The sequence below is a fragment of the Lacerta agilis genome, chromosome 14, assembly GCF_009819535.1.
Source record: "Lacerta agilis isolate rLacAgi1 chromosome 14, rLacAgi1.pri, whole genome shotgun sequence".
In the NCBI taxonomy this organism is placed as follows: domain Eukaryota; kingdom Metazoa; phylum Chordata; class Lepidosauria; order Squamata; family Lacertidae; genus Lacerta; species Lacerta agilis.
The window spans coordinates 23,030,372-23,048,316 of NC_046325.1; the positions used below are offsets into that span (position 1 = coordinate 23,030,372).

At 42.9% G+C, this 17,945-nt stretch overlaps 2 protein-coding genes across 2 annotated transcripts; both read left to right on the forward strand.

Moving 5' to 3' along the window:
* Window positions 1-7,073: 7,073 nt before the first annotated feature.
* On the forward strand, window positions 7,074-8,000 carry LOC117057770 (olfactory receptor 5V1-like). The gene has a single exon (XM_033168610.1). It carries the CDS (start codon window positions 7,074-7,076, stop codon window positions 7,998-8,000), a length of 927 nt encoding a protein of 308 aa, XP_033024501.1.
* Window positions 8,001-16,538: 8,538 nt separating this feature from the next.
* LOC117057771 (olfactory receptor 5V1-like) lies at window positions 16,539-17,465 on the forward strand. The gene has a single exon (XM_033168611.1). It carries the CDS (start codon window positions 16,539-16,541, stop codon window positions 17,463-17,465), a length of 927 nt encoding a protein of 308 aa, XP_033024502.1.
* Window positions 17,466-17,945: the final 480 nt, after the last annotated feature.

The following is a 17,945-nucleotide window of genomic DNA, read 5'->3' on the forward strand; positions in this document are numbered from 1 at the left end:
CGATTTGCCAGCTTTGGACTGCCTTACTCTACGTTCCACAATCCAAAGGGATCTGGGGGTTTTGAGGTCGCTGGTGCCTGATTGTGAGCTGTTTTGGTCTCATTGGCTCCAGAGGCAGGTATGGCGGGGCAGCTTCCACCCGCAGGGTACAGAGAAGGCCAGGAAGCGTGTCAACGCAGTAGCTTCTGCTAGGGTCCTGGAATTGGGGGGGGTCGCTATTAGGCACCCCAGGATTTATGCTTGGGCAGGTCAGCTCTATTGGGCTGATGGAGTCCACCTTTCTCCCCGGGGGAGCGATATCTGGTTGGAGGATATTGCGGAGGGACTAAAGGTAGGATTGGGACTGTGAGCGGTTGGCGGCGAGCTTGGGGTAGCTCGTGTGGCGGTTAGGCATTGGTATAAATTTGCTTGCACTAGGGGTCAGGATAGGCTGGGCCTGCCCCTAGTAACGCTGCTTCAGAGGTATGGATAGGCTGGGCCTACCTCTGAATGCGCGGGGCAGGGGTAGGAAATTGGTTGGGCCTACCCCTGAAAATAAGGGTATTCTGTTAAAAGAATCCAGGGACTCTTTCTGCTTTTGTCCATACCCAGTGGTGGGAGGCTTGGGCCAAGCGGAGTCCTAGGGAGCATTTGGGGGAGAAGCCTGGGTCGTTGCCCGACTCCGCTTCTGCCTTAGGTGTTCACCCTTTCTGACTTCGCCCTCAAAAGCGAATGTCAGCTGTCCCATGGCTGGGGGGACAGTAGTCGGTTCCAATGCCTAAGCAACCACTCACATTGGATGTATTTAAATAAAGTTGTGGCCAAAATTATGCCAAAAACCCAAACCAAAATTAATGTGTCATGTCTGAATTACTGGGGGAGCTGGGACGGTAACCTCGACATGCAAAGCGTGTTCTCCCATCGAAGAGAGCACGGGTTGCAGAAGGGTTAAAGGAGCAGCTCCAAGTTAATGGGAGGGTGTTTTGGGCTGGCCACAGCTAGGATTGGTTGAGGCAAGTTGCTGGGGAGTTTAGCATGTAGCTATTTGGTTGATTGACAGTTCTTGCCTTTAAAACCTAAGTTTGTGAAACTTTGGTTTCACTTTTGCGGTGTGCAACGGATCTCCCGCCCGCCCTCCCTAATTTGGGAACGGCGTTTTTGCTGCTTGACCTTGCTATGCCTGTCATGGGGTTGTCTGCTTTGAAGCGGGAGCCTGGTAGGAATTTATCCGGTGGCTGATTGGCTTTTGTCACTGGTTTTGCCTACTGCGTAGCAAATCGTCACAACTTGTAAGGTTGGCGGTTAGGCATTGGTATAAATTTGCTTGCACTAGGGGTCAGGATAGGCTGGGCCTGCCCCTAGTAACGCTGCTTCAGAGGTATGGATAGGCTGGGCCTACCTCTGAATGCGCGGGGCAGGGGTAGGAAATTGGTTGGGCCTACCCCTGAAAATAAGGGTATTCTGTTAAAAGAATCCAGGGACTCTTTCTGCTTTTGTCCATACCCAGTGGTGGGAGGCTTGGGCCAAGCGGAGTCCTAGGGAGCATTTGGGGGAGAAGCCTGGGTCGTTGCCCGACTCCGCTTCTGCCTTAGGTGTTCACCCTTTCTGACTTCGCCCTCAAAAGCGAATGTCAGCTGTCCCATGGCTGGGGGGACAGTAGTCGGTTCCAATGCCTAAGCAACCACTCACATTGGATGTATTTAAATAAAGTTGTGGCCAAAATTATGCCAAAAACCCAAACCAAAAATAATGTGTCATGTCTGAATTACTGGGGGAGCTGGGACGGTAACCTCGACATGCAACTATCTGTTTCATGAAACAATAGAGTGTGCCTCTACAGTGAAGTCAACCCGCTGCATTAGTAGCACCAAAGTGACTATTTAGGTTGTTAATATTGTGCATATGGAAACAGGGAGCTTCCTGTACTCAGAGTTTTAATTTGTCAGATACAATCATGTGCTTACATTATTGGCATGGTATTGATACGGTCTTTTTAAAAAGGAATTCTTAAGTGGTTACATAAAGAGACACTGATTTCATTAAAAATATGTTCTTTTTGAGAAACCTCTGGTCTTTCAGATGTTGCTTGAGTACAGATCCCGTACACCTGTCCATTGGCCATGTAGCCTGGGGCTGGAGGGAGTTTGACTCCACATTGCATCTGAGGACCACAGTTTCCTGCCCTTGTGTTATCCTTCAACTATATAAGATGTTAACTGCAATTTTTAAATGCCATTTTTAGCATCACTCGATTTCTTTCAGAAACTAGTGTTGTCTGTGGTCCACTTGTGAAAAGCATAAAGCCTGCACACCAGACCTCTAGTCTTGATCTGGATGGGGCCCTGAACATTTTCTTTAAAAAGTAAAGTAGTTGGTGTTTTGCTTCAGGAAACAAGATTCACAGCAATTTGTTGCAACTTGCCTTACTACATGTTGAGATCAATCAAATACCTCATATTTTCACATGAGCATTTGGGTTTTTTTGTACTTCTATGGGGGGAAATGTGAGAACTGAAACACAGTTAATCTTCATAATGCATACTTCTCAAAATTTTGTAACATAGCTCCCCTGCCAAACAATGCATGCATTTACTGGGTTGTAGTATTTGTGCCTAAAATCAATGAAAAAGGTGTATATTTGGGAACATTTACAATAAAATGCTGAGGAATATTCATGAGGATTAAAAGAAGAAGACTTTAATATAATGTAGAAATCTGAATAATTGAATTGAAATGAGGGGCATGGGATAAACTGAGAGAAACCAACACTGACAGATTCATCCATCACTACTTAGAGTTTGGACAAGAAATGAACTGATTATCTTTGAAATGGTCAGGCAAATATCACTTTTTAAAAGAAGGTGTTAAGCTGCTATAGGAACTAACGCTAACCGTCATGGCACAGGACCTTCAGAGATGCATAGATATTAACCCCATGCCACTCTAAGGTTTATGAAATTAATTCAGGTGAAAAGAATGATTGGTGGGGTGATAGCTGTTTGAGTCAGAGAGCATCTTGGAGCTTTTGAGTCTGAAGACTAACAAGATCTCAGGAGCACCTTAGAGACCAACTGAGTTTGTTCTTGGTATGAGCTTTCGTGTGCATGCACACTTCTTCAGATACACTGAAACAGAAGTCACCAGATCCTAAAATATAGTGGGGGAGTGGGGAGGGGTATTACTCAGAAGGGTGGTGGGAATGGGTGATCGGCTGATAAGTGTGGAAAACCTGTTGACGACTCTAAACGGCTGCAATTAGTCTTGCAGGGAAAGGCAAGGGGTGAGATGGCTAAAGATAGCTTTGTTATGTATAGTGAGATAAGAATCCAATGTCTTTGTTCAAACCAGGTTTCTCCATGGTTTTAAGTTTGGTGATTAGTTGCAATTCAGCCACTTCTCTTTCCAGTCTATTTCTGAAATTTCTTTGTATTAAGACAGCTACTTTGAGATCTTTTATAGAATGTCCTGGGAGATTGAAGCGTTCTCCTACTGGTTTCTCTGTCTTGTGATTCCTTATCTCATTATACATAACAAAGCTATCTTTAGCCATCTCACCACTTGCCTTTCCCTGCAAGACTAATTACAGCCGTTAAGAGTCGTCAACAGGTTTTCCACACCTATCAGCTGATCACCCATTCCCACCACCCTTCTGAGCAATACCCCTCCCCACTCCCTCACTATATTTAAGGATCTGGTGACTTCTGTTTCAGTGTATCTGAAGAAGTGTGCATGCACACGAAAGCTCATACCAGGAACAAACTCAGTTGGTCTCTAAGGTGCTACTAGAAAGAATTTTCGATTTTGTTGTGATTCCTGATATCAGATTTATGTCCATTTATCCTTTGGCGTAGGGTTTGGCCTGTTTGTCCAATATAGAGAGCTGAAGGGCACTGTTGGCATTTGATTGCATACACAATGTTGGAAGATGAGCAATTAAATAGATCTCAGGGTGCTTGCTGTCTCCCTGGAGATCTGATGTAGGAGTTGTGAGCTTGGCTGTTGGAATCTTTAAGTCATATTGCTACCTATGCTTAGCCTGTGTGCTCATGGGATCAAGTGTTGAAAAGCACCCTAGAGGCCATGCATTCCAACTCCCCTCGCCCCAAAGCTTACATTGTTATATACATACAGATAAATAAAAGAGTAAGTGGAATCTGTTTAGTAATACTAAGAATTTGTAATCAAGAATCAGGAAGGACCCCGTAGGTCATCCACCCAGACTCCTGATAGATTCTAACATTAATATATAGTGTTGTTGTTTTTTAAAAAGAAACAAGTTGAAACTACAATGCAAGAGTAAAATTAAAATACTTCTTCCTTTTTTCATGTAAGTTTCTCTAACACACAAACTCCTCAACCAATACATTTCCCCCCTCTGTCCATGGGGGGGGGGCATTTTGTGAAGCTAATAAAATGAATGTCAGTAATGAAACTGCTCCATCCGAATTCATCCTTCTGGCACCCTATCGTAGTGACCTCTACCCGCAGGGAAAAAAGGCCTAGTGTAAGATGGGTATAAAAACTGCACAGGACAACATTATGGGATTTAAAAATTGCCCACAACTTTGTTCATTCCAGATGTAGGTAGGCTTTGGCTGAAGCATTGGGTGTATATCCATTCTCAGCCCCATGTTTGGGGCAAGGGGCTGACACTTGAGCAGGGTCAAACTTGGAGTGGAAGGACCACCTCAAGGAATCCCTACCTCCTTAGACATGAGTGTTACATTTGTGGAGTCACCCAATCCTTTATCAATTGCCCCAGTGGCTTGTCCTTCAAGGTCTTCCCATATTTTGATTGAGGTCAGCATTGTCCTTGATTTATGAAAAGACAGCTACTCTTGCTAACACAGAGAGTTCTTTCAAGGAAATGCCCTGTTTCTTTTCTCTTTTTAAATGCATGTGTGTGTGTGTGTGTGTGTGTGTGTGTGTGTGTTAATAATCTTATAGAGGAACATACAATGAACACAAACATCAAGTATTCCTTACAAAGTAGGCCTAATGCAACATTAGGTACAATTGTGGCTATACAATTCAAGAATGTTTTATTTGAAACATACATGACCTTTTTGTATGATTTAGTTAAGATGCAATTGACTAGCTAAAGGTCTTTGAAAAACTTCTGGCAATCTTGCCTTCGTGGAAAAGCACTTGGGGTAGAAATCCCCAAAGGCATTATTGCATATATATGAAAGGAAACCGTGAAATCCACAAGCAACCCACAAGGAATGCTACCAACAGGGAGAAGGCTCATCTCACAGGTAAGGAAATGAATGTGTTATGGATGGGTGAACAAAATTTAGTGGGACACATCATTAGTTTGTATTGAAGAAATGCAATCAAAATTAATAAAGGTATGCCACCAGTTGTGATATAGTCAAATATAGAATGACTCTCTACTGGCCTCTAACATACTATGAATTTTCATCTGCATGTAAGTGAATGAGAACTCATTAGGAGCCAACAGCTCAACTGAAGTTAGTTGCACTTAATACCTATTGATATTGATATTGATATTGATATTATTTAAGTCATGAATAACTTGACCCACTGGTTTCAATTGACATAGAAAGTGCAACCTTACAGATAACTACTTAGAAGTCTATATCAAAGAGTTTAGTAATACTCACTCTGAGACAACTTTCAACAGATTGCAGCCATAGTGTAGCTCCGACTCACAGCATTTTAAAGTACAATTATTTAATAATATGTCACACATTAGTGGTAACCATGGGATCACACATTCTGAACTTTTGTCCACATCTGTTGTTGTTGTTGTTGTTGTTGTTGTTGTTGTTGTTGTTGTGTATGTTGCATGTGTGTATCATCTTCTTTGTGTTTGGATTTCCACATATGGGAAAGCAAATATTTGCACAATTTATTAGAATTAGTTTTTATGTGCTGCAAATGTATTTGTATTCTATATGTCCTTACATGATTGCTTAATTATAAGATAGCCAGAGGTTTGAGGCAGGCAACAGTAGATTGAAAAGAAATAAGAAAAATCAGATTAGAAATCCCCTAAGAAGAGTTAACATATAATACTTGACAATCCAACTAATAATGCACTTCTTGAATTTCATCCTTTAAAAGCCATTGTGTATAAGAGAGAGTACTTCTAAATGACATAGTGAGTTTAATTGATGGACTCAATGGCTACCAGATTACACTGATGGTTTTGTTTAGGGTTTTCAGAAGAGGACATGTTAAATGCAGGTGTATTTAAACATCAATATACATATGTCAGGAAGCCCAAACCTAATTAGGATTTCCCATCTGTGAAGACTCAAGTGTCTAAATATTTGGGTATGTTGTCCATGTTTTGAACACTTGACACAGAAAACACCTGGTTAGCTCAATTGCTTAGAGTCTGGTGCTGATAACACCCTGGTTGCAGGTTTGATCCCTGTATGGGACAGCTGCATATTCCTGAATTGCAGAGTAGGGTGTTGGACCAGATGATCCTCAGGGTTCCTTCCAATTCTGTAATATGGCCTTCCACACCACACCCCATCAAAAGAAAATGTGAATAAAGAAATGTATTTTAGGGGAAAATGTGCATAGAAATGCATATATTAATGAAAACAGCATATGCAAATGTATTATATTAGGGAGTGTTGCTTGCAGAAATTAGGAGGAATATGCAGGTAAACAACTTTGAATTTTCATGTGGATTTATTATTATTATTATTATTATTATTATTATTATTATTATTATGCAAGCAGATACAAAATTGTGGTGAACTGAACTCAAGCCTGGGGAAAAAAGAGAAAGTGAGAAAGTGGATAGGGAGAAGTTTGTCCCTCTCTGTCACCTAACAGTAGAACTGTGTGGGGACATGCAATGAAGCTGCAAGCTACAAGGTGTAGAACAGACAAATGCTAGTACTCCTTCAAAGGCAAACCACGGAGGAATCCATTGTCAAAAGAGACAGTGATTGTCAGCTACTTAAATGTAGAATCATAGCATTATGGAGTTGGGAGGGACCCTTGAATGACTTTCAAAGAGTTTTAGACAAAGACTATCATTTGCTCCTAGTTCTCCTTCCACTGTTCGAAGCAGTATGCCTCTGAATGCCAGTCTCTTGGAATCAGATATGGAGGTTAAAAACCAATCAGAGCTTTCAGAATTCATCATCCTTGGCTTTAAAAATCTGCAGGAGGTACACTTCTTGCTGTTCAGTGGATTCTTGATCATCTATTTATTCACCGTGCTGTGGAATACCTTCATCATCATCATGACCATAATGGACCAGAGGCTCAGAACTCCCATGTATTTCTTCCTTGGAAACCTCTCCTGTCTTGACATCTGCTACATCACCACCACCATCCCCCAAATGCTGGATCTCCTTCTGACAGAAAGTAGCACCATCTCCTACACAGGCTGTGTGCTCCAGCTGTTTTTCTTCTTCTCCTTTGTCGGCATTGAATGCCTTCTTTTGGCAGTAATGGCTTTTGACCGCTATGTAGCCATCTGCAACCCACTGCGCTATTCACTGGTAATCAAAAGGAATGTTTGCCTCCAGCTGGCTACTGCCTCCTGGGTGGGTGGTTTTCTTAACTCTGCCATACACACCTATTTTGCCTTTCAGTTACCCTTCTGTGGAGACAACCGCCTAGATGCTTTCTATTGTGACATTCCACCATTGCTGAAATTGTCATGTGGGGACATTTCCCTCAACCAAAGGCTCTTGTTAACCATTGGGTTGTTCATAGCCTGGACACCAATGTTCTGTATCCTTCTCTCATATGTGTACATAATTTCAAGTGTTTTGAAAATACGATCAACAGAAGGGAGGCAAAAGGCTTTCTCTACTTGCTCTTCTCATCTTACAGTGGTTCTTCTGTTCTATGGTAGTTGCATCTTCACCTATTTGAGGCCTGTTCCCACACAGTCATCAGTGAATACAAAGCTTATCCCACTGATGTATAGCATATTGACTCCCTTGTTGAATCCCATTATATATACATTGCGCAACAAAGATGTGAAGAAAGCTTGGCTAAACATAATGGGGAAGATGTGAATATTGTACACAACATAACGTTATGAGCTGTACCTTAACAGAGTTAGAAATGAGATTTAATTCATAAGATACTGATATATTCATTTATATTATTTTTCAGCCACAAGCTTTTTTATCGTATTTTTAACGTATTTAAGTACGTTACTTTTTTTATCATAGCACATTTCTTAAGATACATATCAAATAAATAGTTGTCAAATTTATCTGTATTCTCCTCCAATTCAAATGATTTTGCTGTTTCTCTGTATGTATGTATGTATGTATGTATGTATGTATATGTATGTATATTAGACAGATACTTGTTTGGGCCCATTCTTCTGGAATACAGTGATATTATTGTGATGGGTTCATTATATATTTATTTAAACTATGCTTACATTTTCCCACCCTTCAGTATTTATGGGTTCCTCTCAAGCACATTGAAATAGTCTGGTTCCACTATGAGTCAACTGTAACCAACTTTAATCTGTCCCTGACTCAGACTAGGATTTGCCCCCGCCTCTGCTATTTCTCCCCTGACCCTTCAAGTCAGCCCTCCTTCCTCCAAGACAAAAGACCATATTTTGGTGCAGAGAAAAATGCATGAGGCCCTGGAGGGCTCAGTTATTTCTCTAAGTGAAGTTCAAAAGGAACTTAAACATTAAAAGAGAACATAAGCAGTTAGGGACAACTATGCTCTAATGATCCTTGGCATACAACCAGTCTGATAAGCAGTAATGAGCAAAGCTTTCCACCTTCTCTTGGCAAAGGAGTTGCTCAGTCTGACTCAGAATCCCTCCCGCAACAGGAAGGATGCCAGGACAGTGCCTTTCTCCTCCTCCCCTTCCACAGTTCTCTGAGCCTCTCCAATCTCCTACTCTGGGGACTGAAGAGCTGGCCTTCCCCCTCCCCACTCTCAGTGGACACTGTCTCTGTCTCTCGCTTATCTGCTGGCAGGCCTGCTTTGCTCTGGCTGTCTTTCAACTCTCCTTCACCTTAAGAGCTAACAGTGTCTTGCTTGGGAAGGAGGGGCCTGGGCTGTCTTCTCTAAACTCAGACAGACAGCTCTCAGCTGAAGAGTCATCTCCTTGCTCAATTTCTGAGGCTGACCCTTCTGCTGCACCCTGGAGGGCCACGTTCCTGACATATGCCCTCTGAAAAAGAATGAAAACTTGGAATGTGTGCAGAGGAGGGTGACCAAGGTGATCAAGTGTCTGGAAACCAAGACATGAGGAATCGGGTATAGTGTGGTGAGTGCCAGCGGGGACACAGCCCTGGGTGCAGATTTTTGAGGGGGCATGAAACAGTTGCCCCTGACAGGCACCCCTAGTGTGCCCTGGTTCAGCGCTCCTCTCCCGGCAGCAGATGAACCAATGTTCATGGAGAGGAGCTCCAGGTAGGGCCGTCCTTCTGTCTTCCAGGAACAGGAAGGATTTGAAGAGGCAAGCACAGCAACAACTTCTGTGTAGAATAAATCACAGGGTGCTTGCCCTTATGCTGTTAGGTACATGTACCTCGGGTTAATAACTTAATTTGTTCTGGAGGTCTGTTCTTAACCTGAAATTGTTCTTAACCCGAAGCACCACTTTAGCTAATGGGACCTCCCGCTGCCGCCGCGCCACCAGAGCACAATTTCTGTTCTTATCCTGAAGCAATGTTCTTAACCTGAAGCGTTATTTCTGGGTTATCAGAGTATGTAACCTGAAGCGTATGTAACCTGAGGTACCACTGTACTTAAGGTTTGCTTTTGGGCTTGGCCACACATTGCTCCAACAGTCCAGCTCAGCGCGCAAGCCTGGGGAGGGGTGCCAGCTGCCTTCCCACCAGAAATGTGTGTGTGTGTGTGTTTAGTGCACGTCAGGAGCTACTATGCTTTGTCAATAAAGAAATAAACTACCAGCTGTTAGTCATCATTAGGTTTTGTGTGCTTGAGTCACCAGATATGAAATTTCCAATCTCTGGTCTATTTTTGTTGTTGTTCAGTCATTCAGTCATGTCCGACTCTTTGTGACCCCATGGACCAGAGCACACCAGGCACCCCTATCCTCCACTGCCTCCTGCAGTTTGGCCAAACTCATGCCAGTCACTTCGAGAACACTGTCCAACAATCTCATCCTCTGTCATCCCCTTCTCCTTGTGCCCTCCATCTTTCCCAACATCAGGGTCTTTTCCAGGGAGTCTTCTCTTCTCATGAGGTGGCCAAAGTACTGGAGCCTCAACTTCAGGATCTGCCCTCTGGTCTATAGTATTGCTTTAACTTGCTGCTCTTTCAAGGATCAAGTGTTTTGCATTCATTAGTCTTTTCAGTGTACTCAAATGATAAACATACTACTACTTATAGCAATTATTTCCGATAGAACATTACAAAAAAGAAGAAAAGCTTAGCCAGTTCTAAGCAAGTGGTACACTCCCTCTGAAGGAGAGGTATGTAGTTTGGGTGTACTCCTAGATCCTTTGCTGTCACATGAGGCTCAGGTGGCCTTGGTGGCATGGAGCGTCTTCTTCTCTTTTTTTGTAAATAATTTTTATTCATTTTCCAATAAAAAACATTCATATTAATAACAAATCAGACCAAATCTTACCACATTAAAAACAAGAATGACACAGCCAATTATACCATCTGAATTAAAATAATTTCAAAATAATTTCCCATGTTCTGAATTTCAAGAGATTATGTCCTTCATTTATTTTCTGCTTTCTTCTTTGTTGTTTCCCAGTTTTCTAATCCCGATATTAACCATCCTCATCTCTCAGTCCATCAATCGCTGATACAGTGGTACCCCGCAAGACGAATGCCTCGCACAACGAAAAACTCGCAAAACGAAAGGGTTTTGCGAGTTTTTAGTTGACTCGCGAGACGAATTCGTCTATGGCTGTTTTTCGCAAGACGAATTCGTCTGGCGAGGTACCACTGTGAGCCGCCGGAGCCGCGTTTTAAGGCTGCAGCGAGCGCTGCAGCTTTAAAACGCGGCATCGCGCCATAGCTAAAAAGGCTTACCTTTTGGCTCCGGTGTGTGGGGGGGTGTTTTCCGCGTCGCGTCCGCCATTTTGGATCGACTCAGACATGCGCAGTCGATCCAAAATGGCGGGCGCGATGCGGAAAACACCCCCCCACAACGGAGCCAAAAGGTAAGCCCTCCCGACCGGCACGGCACCGCGTTTTAAGGCTCCAGCGAGCGCTGCAGCTTTAAAACGCGGCGTCGCGCCGCAGCTAAAAAGGCTTACCTTTTGGCTCCGGTGGTGGGGGGGTGTTTTCTGCATCGCGCCCGCCATTTTGGATCGACTCAAACATGCGCAGTCGATCCAAAATGGTGGGCGCGACGCGGAAAACACCCCCACACACACCGGAGCCAAAGGGTAAGCCTTCCCGACCGGCACGGCACTGCGTTTTAAGGCTCCAGCGAGCGCTGCAGCTTTAAAACGCGGCGTCGCGCCGCAGCTAAAAAGGCTTACCTTTTGGCTCCGGTGTGGGGGGGGGTGTTTTCCGCGTCGCGCCCGCCATTTTGGATCGACTGCGCATGTCTGAGTCGATCCAAAATGGCGGACGCGACTCGGAAACCCCCCCCCCCACCGGAGCCAAAAGGTAAGCCTTTTTAGCTACGGCACATTTTAAAGCTGCAGCGGGCGAACAGTTCGCTCGCTGCAGCCTTAAAATGCGGCGCCGCGCGGCTCCGGTGCCGGCCGGCACCCCTTCCGACCGGCGCTCCCTGACTTTTTTCCCATAGGAACGCATTAATTAAATTTTAATGCGTTCCTATGGGAAACGGTGCCTCGCAAGACGAAATTTCCGCAAGACGAAAAGTCTTGCGGAACGAATTAATTTCGTCTTGCGAGGTACCACTGTATGTGGCTCTCTATCTTTGTTCAAGGATTCCATATTTCTATAATCACCTAGGAGTCATATTATTTTGAAGCACAGTCCTATTTCAATAGCCCCTCCTTTCTCTGCTGTTTCTTGCTCTGAAAGGCTCTGGGCTTCCATCCAAGATTAAAATTAATGACGCCATATTGTCTTTAATCTATCTTAATAAGCTGATGTTTCAAACTATACCATGGGATGTACTTGGCAGTCAGTAAGTTATAGAAAGATTGTTTCCAGTTTCTCCAAGAAATAACCATGCCAGCTTTCCCGGGCCCTAGAAAAGCTGGCAGGCATCCAGAATTCACCGTCACTCTCTTTCCAAACCATATATGAAAATATTCCATGCAAGCAAATGCATCTTTTGTAAAGTACATCCCTTTTGTGGTTCAAATTAAAAAGTATCTCCACCCTCCCTCAGATAAAGGAGGCTTCTTCTTTTTCTTTCTGCGTCACAACTGCTACGACTGCCATTTTCCCTCCTCAGCCCAAGCCACTTTCCTATCTGATCTTACTCTGCCAATTCTGATTAGGGCTCTCCGCCGAGGACTGTGGTGCCATAAATCCAATTAATTTTACACCTCCTGTGTTTCCTTGGATAATTATTTCTTTCTTGGTGAGGTTCGCCAAATCATGAAATAGCAAATATAACAAATACAAAAGTATGACGCTGCTCACCTCATTAATCAACACACCAAGATGGGAGCCTTTTTGAAGTCCGAAACTTAACCTCCAGTGGCTGTTTAGTTTAGCAGATTTTTCTTTTATCTCTTTCCATCCAGAACACACCTGTTTTTTGTCCAAATCTCTTTAATTTTTAGAAAACAGGAATCTCCTGCTTGTGGAATTGACTCCGAAGATTTCCTAGTTTGTGCTGTGCAATGCCCAGTGTCCCAGCCCTCACATCTTGTTATGAGAGGCAGATAAAGGACGATCTATGGGCAACCTGGTGGGGGGGGGGTTGACACGGCTAATTACCCTCATATTAACTCTGAATTTCTGGCACTGCTAGGGGTCCGATCTCATGGGCAGCCATTTCCCTTGGCAGGAAACAGGAAGTCCCCTGGCATGGAGTATCTTCCATCAGCTTGGGCTGGTGGCCCAGCTATGTCCCTATCTGAACAGGGATAGCTTGACTTCTCTTGACTATGCTCTGCTAACTTCTAGGTTGGATTACTGCAACACGTTATATGAATGAGTCTTTGAAGGCAATTCAATAGCTTCAGCTGGTGTGGAATTCAGAGGCCAGGTTGCTCACCAGGACAAGACAGTTGGGACATATTACACCAATCCTGGTGTCAGGGACCATGCTGAGGAGGGCTGCACTGAGGAAGAATGGTGGGAGCCACACCCTCTCCCTTGTTCCGAATCTTCCCAGGAGCAGGTGGATAGTATAGATTCGGAACAGTGGTTTGCAGAGGGGCATAGTTCAGAAGGCAGAAGGCAGGAAATTCTGGATGGGGAACAGCTAGGAGAAGAAGCAGTGGAAGAGAGAGGGTTAACAGATTCACTGTCTCTGGACAGCATTCACTCCCCTTCTCCAAAGACATGGAGAGCTCAGAAAGTGTTAGAACAGAAAGCACAGAGGGTACAAAATCAGATTGCAAGACGTAGGAGTGACATAGATTAATAGGGATGGTGGGGGGGGGGAGTGAGCCTTAATTGGGAACACCACCATTTCTAGGGAGATGTGTTTGTTTCTCTCTCATTGTGATTATTAAAGAATCTAACTGGTAAGATGTTCCTTTTGTTTGATCTTCTTCTTTACTGCCATGGGGGAGGAAGCTGATTCCTCAAAGCCTTACACCTGGCTCAACTGCACTGGCTACCAATCAGCTTTCGGGTCCAATTTTATGTGCTGGTTTTGATCTATAAAGCCTTTAACGGTTCAGGACTGCAATACCTCAAGGACTGCCTCTCCCCATATAAACCGTCCTGGACTCTGCGTTTATCATCTGAGGCCCTTCTTCACGTGCCTCCTCCACGTGAGGTCTGGAGGGAGGCAACACGAGAACAGGCCTTTTCTGTAGTGACTCCCTGTTTGTGAAATGCTTACCCCAGGGATGTTCACCTGGCACCTTCAGCATACATTTTTAGGTGGCAGGCAAAAATGTTCCTCTTCAAACAGGTCTTTGGCTGATATTCTTCAGCCTTTTAAATGTATCTGTGGGAAGTGGGGTGGAGTGGGGGGGGTGTAATGTTGATGAATAAAGGATGATTGTCACAAAACCCTGTGAGAAAGGTGAGAGGATCATAAATAACCATATGTCCACCACCACCCCAGGACCAGTACAGTGTGAATGTGTGTGCATGAGGCCTCTCTTCTATCTGCTTTGGGCACTGTGGCAGCAGGAATGTCACAAAATACATTGTCAGTTTAAGAAGACTGCAAACCTAGAGAGAGCCAGTGTGGTGTAGTGGTTAAGAGCGGTATACTCGTAATCTGGTGAACCAGGTTCGCATCTCCGCTCCTCCACATGCAGCTGCTGGGTGACCTTGGGCTAGTCACACTTCTCTGAAGTCTCTCAGCCCCATTCACCTCACAGAGTGTTTGTTGTGGGGGAGGAAGGGAAAGGAGAATGTTAGCCGCTTTGAGACTCCTTCGGGTAGTGATAAAGCGGGATATCAAATCCAAACTCTTCTTCTTCTTCTTTATTGATTTCTACCACAAATTATTCTGACTAGACAAGATTAGGACTGTGCTCTTATTCTAATATGAGGTTGATTCTGGATAATTTGATAATAACCCAGTTTTACTTCCAATTCCTTGATTTTATTTTATTTTTCTTCCTGTCCTTTCTGTCATCTATCCCGTCACAGCCAAAGCAGGCTAATATCTGAGATCATGCATGCTAATCATCAGGTACTTTTATTAAAAGATTATTCTGTTCTATTTCAAGGCATGCCAATTAATTTTCACAATTGATCGGAATATTTGCTGCTTTTTCTTTGGAAACCAGGATGGATTTCTCTTGGGTAGAAAATCCTCAAAGGCCTCCTTCATATTTGTGCCTATATAAGCAACAGTTGCTTCACTGAAAATAAATCCTTCTAGGTTGAAATCCTTCTAGGCTGAAAAACCACACAGGCAACAGAAGCAGACTTTTCTGTACAACCTGGACCATATGTAGCTTATTCATATTGATAACATATCCATCATTTTGCTTGCTTTATAGAACGTTAGAAAGAAAACAGCACCATCAATAATGGCATTATCTTAAATTAGGTGATGCTGATAGAGGTGAATCAGCAGCCACAGTTATGTTATGATTTTGGATTTAGTCTTCAGGAGTAACTTGGGAACTGGAAGAGAACTTCAGCTGTGGAGAGCTTCAACCACCCTCACTACTGTAATATTGGCCTTCATCAAATTCTATTTAATTCCTTGAAATTCCTCAGTTGTTTCTTCCAATTTGCTTCAAAACATTGCGTTGTGTGAACTATGGTGACAACACAAATTCAAGAACTTATCAAGGGTCCTATCAGGTGAAGAATTTCTTCAGCTTGACTTCTAACAGGATGCCCAAGAAAGTTGAAAGGCAGGTGACATCTGCAGCAAATCTGTACTAACGACCTGCTGTAATGTTTCCGAGGTTCTTGCACTAAGATATGAGGAACAATCCTGACAAAGTTCAGTAATTTTGCTGGAACATAATTTGCTTCCCTTCACTGTATCGCAGAGCAGAAACTTCACAACCCATTTCAAAAATTAGTGTTGGAACCAGATAGCATAGATGTGCTATCAATTAATTGCCTGTGTATGCAGTTTTCTAACATGAGTAATCTACTGGAGAATGTTTCATGGATATTACAACTGGAGATCATACTGAAAATTATTTTGGATCAGGATTCCCAAGGTAAAATAGATTTGTATAGTTTAAGTTATCCTTTAAGAAAAAGTATTTTCAAACGTCTGCTCATTATGTGCAAAGGATCAAGCATGGGGATTGCACGATACAGGACCAAGTTCAAATTGCTTCCTACCCACTTTGGTTAATGGGGGAGTAAGGGGAGAGAAATGGGTCAAGTCGTGATTTATCAGCTAATTCTGGCTCGCGGCATTGCTGTGCTGCTAAAACTAACCACTTTTTTGTTATAACAGCTTTATGTTTTGGCCTATGTGGGAAAGAAAATCTATATAAATTCATTTTTACTAAGTATTTTAGGATGGTTCCTAAGAGGGAGACTACTATACCACAGGTGCATGAATTTATTTCAAGAATGTCTATCATTTCAATCCAAACACTGTGTAGAAATTGTGGGTTCCATATTTGCAACTGCCAGTTATTTCTCAATAGTCTGCCTTACTCCTCTAACCATAAAAATGTCCACCAAATGCCATCATATTGACAACCTTCTTGCTAGTATTTGGTGATAAGGAATTGAAAATATCAGTTGGTTTCACAACACTCTGCATAGATCACCTTCCATATTAGTACTTTAGGGATAAGAGCTGATTATGGTATGCTAGGATTTCTTCTTGTAGTGATAAATCTGCAGTGCTTTTTGCAGGAAAGCTCACAGAGTTATCCTGCAGACAGAAGGATTATCTCTTCTCAAAGAAAGGTCCATGAGAATCATACCTCTGTCATCTTCTGCACTTTATATTGAATATAATGCCAGTGTCACACTATTTATTAACATGATCACAATTCATCTCCCTCTTCTCTACAGAAAATCAGTTGTTTATTTGCCAAGGTATGGACGCACAAAATGAAACTGGCCTGTCTGAGTTCATCATCCTAGGTTTTAAAAATCTTCAGGAGGAACGCATTTTCCCCTTCAGTGCATTATTAATCATCTATCTTTTCACTGTGCTGTGGAATACCTTCATTGTAGTAATGACATTGGTGGATCAGAGGCTCAGAACCCCCATGTATTTCTTCCTTGGGAATCTCTCCTTTCTTGACATTTGCTACACTACAACCACGATACCCCAGATGTTGGCTCACCTTCTCTCTGAGAGAAGCAACATTTCCTACATAGGTTGTGTGCTCCAGGTGTATTTTTTCTTCTCCTTTGTAGGCACCGAGTGCCTCCTTCTTGCAGTGATGGCATTTGACCGCTATGTTGCCATATGCAACCCTTTGCGTTACACACTGATTATAGGCAAAACAATTTGTCTCCAACTAGCCATGGCCTGCTGGACTGGGGGTTTCCTTAACTCAGCTGTGCACACCACCTTTGCTTTCCAACTACCATTCTGTGGGAAGAACTGCCTTGATGCTTTCTACTGTGATATTCCCCCACTGCTGAAGCTATCATGTGGTGATACTTCCCTTAACCAAATCCTCATGCTGTCTATTGGTCTTTTCATAGCTTGGACCCCATTACTTTGTATCCTTTTATCATATACCTACATCATTTCAACTGTCTTAAAAATAAGGTCTTCTGAAGGGAGACAAAAGGCTTTCTCCACCTGTTCCTCTCACCTCACTGTGGTCCTTTTGTACTATGGCAGCTCCATCTTCACTTACCTGTCTTCAAATAGCAGTCACTCCTCAAATCATGCCAGGCTTATCCCAGTGATATATAGTGTCTTGACACCACTCTTAAATCCTATCATATACACTTTACGCAACAAGGATGTAAGGAATGCCTGGAGAAGCATGATTGGACATAAATAAATAAGAGGAGAATAGATAGATAGATAGATGGATGATAGAGATGACATATAGATCTAACACACACTCACAGATTACAGACCTATACTCATTTTTTTATGTATGCTTGCCTTTAGAATATCATGGTCACACATTGAGTTTGTTGTGGATTAAAGTAATCACAACTTCTGAAAGATACCAGCTGGTTCCTGACTTGTTTTCTTATGTCCATACACACTATTCCTTGTTGACAAAATTGACTGAAATGTTTTGAAATGCCAGTCACATTAAACTGTGAATTCTATGTTACTGTGCAAAAACCTTACATGAAATGCTTGCTATGAGTATAAACTCCACATATTTCTTGCACAGTCCTACTATTCAATTTGTGTGTGTGTGTGTGTGTGTGGTATGTATTCAAAACAGATTATGCACCATTATGGATGAGGCTCTGTATGTTTAAAGACACATAAGATTGGACTGCTAAAATAAATCTGTTGTGTG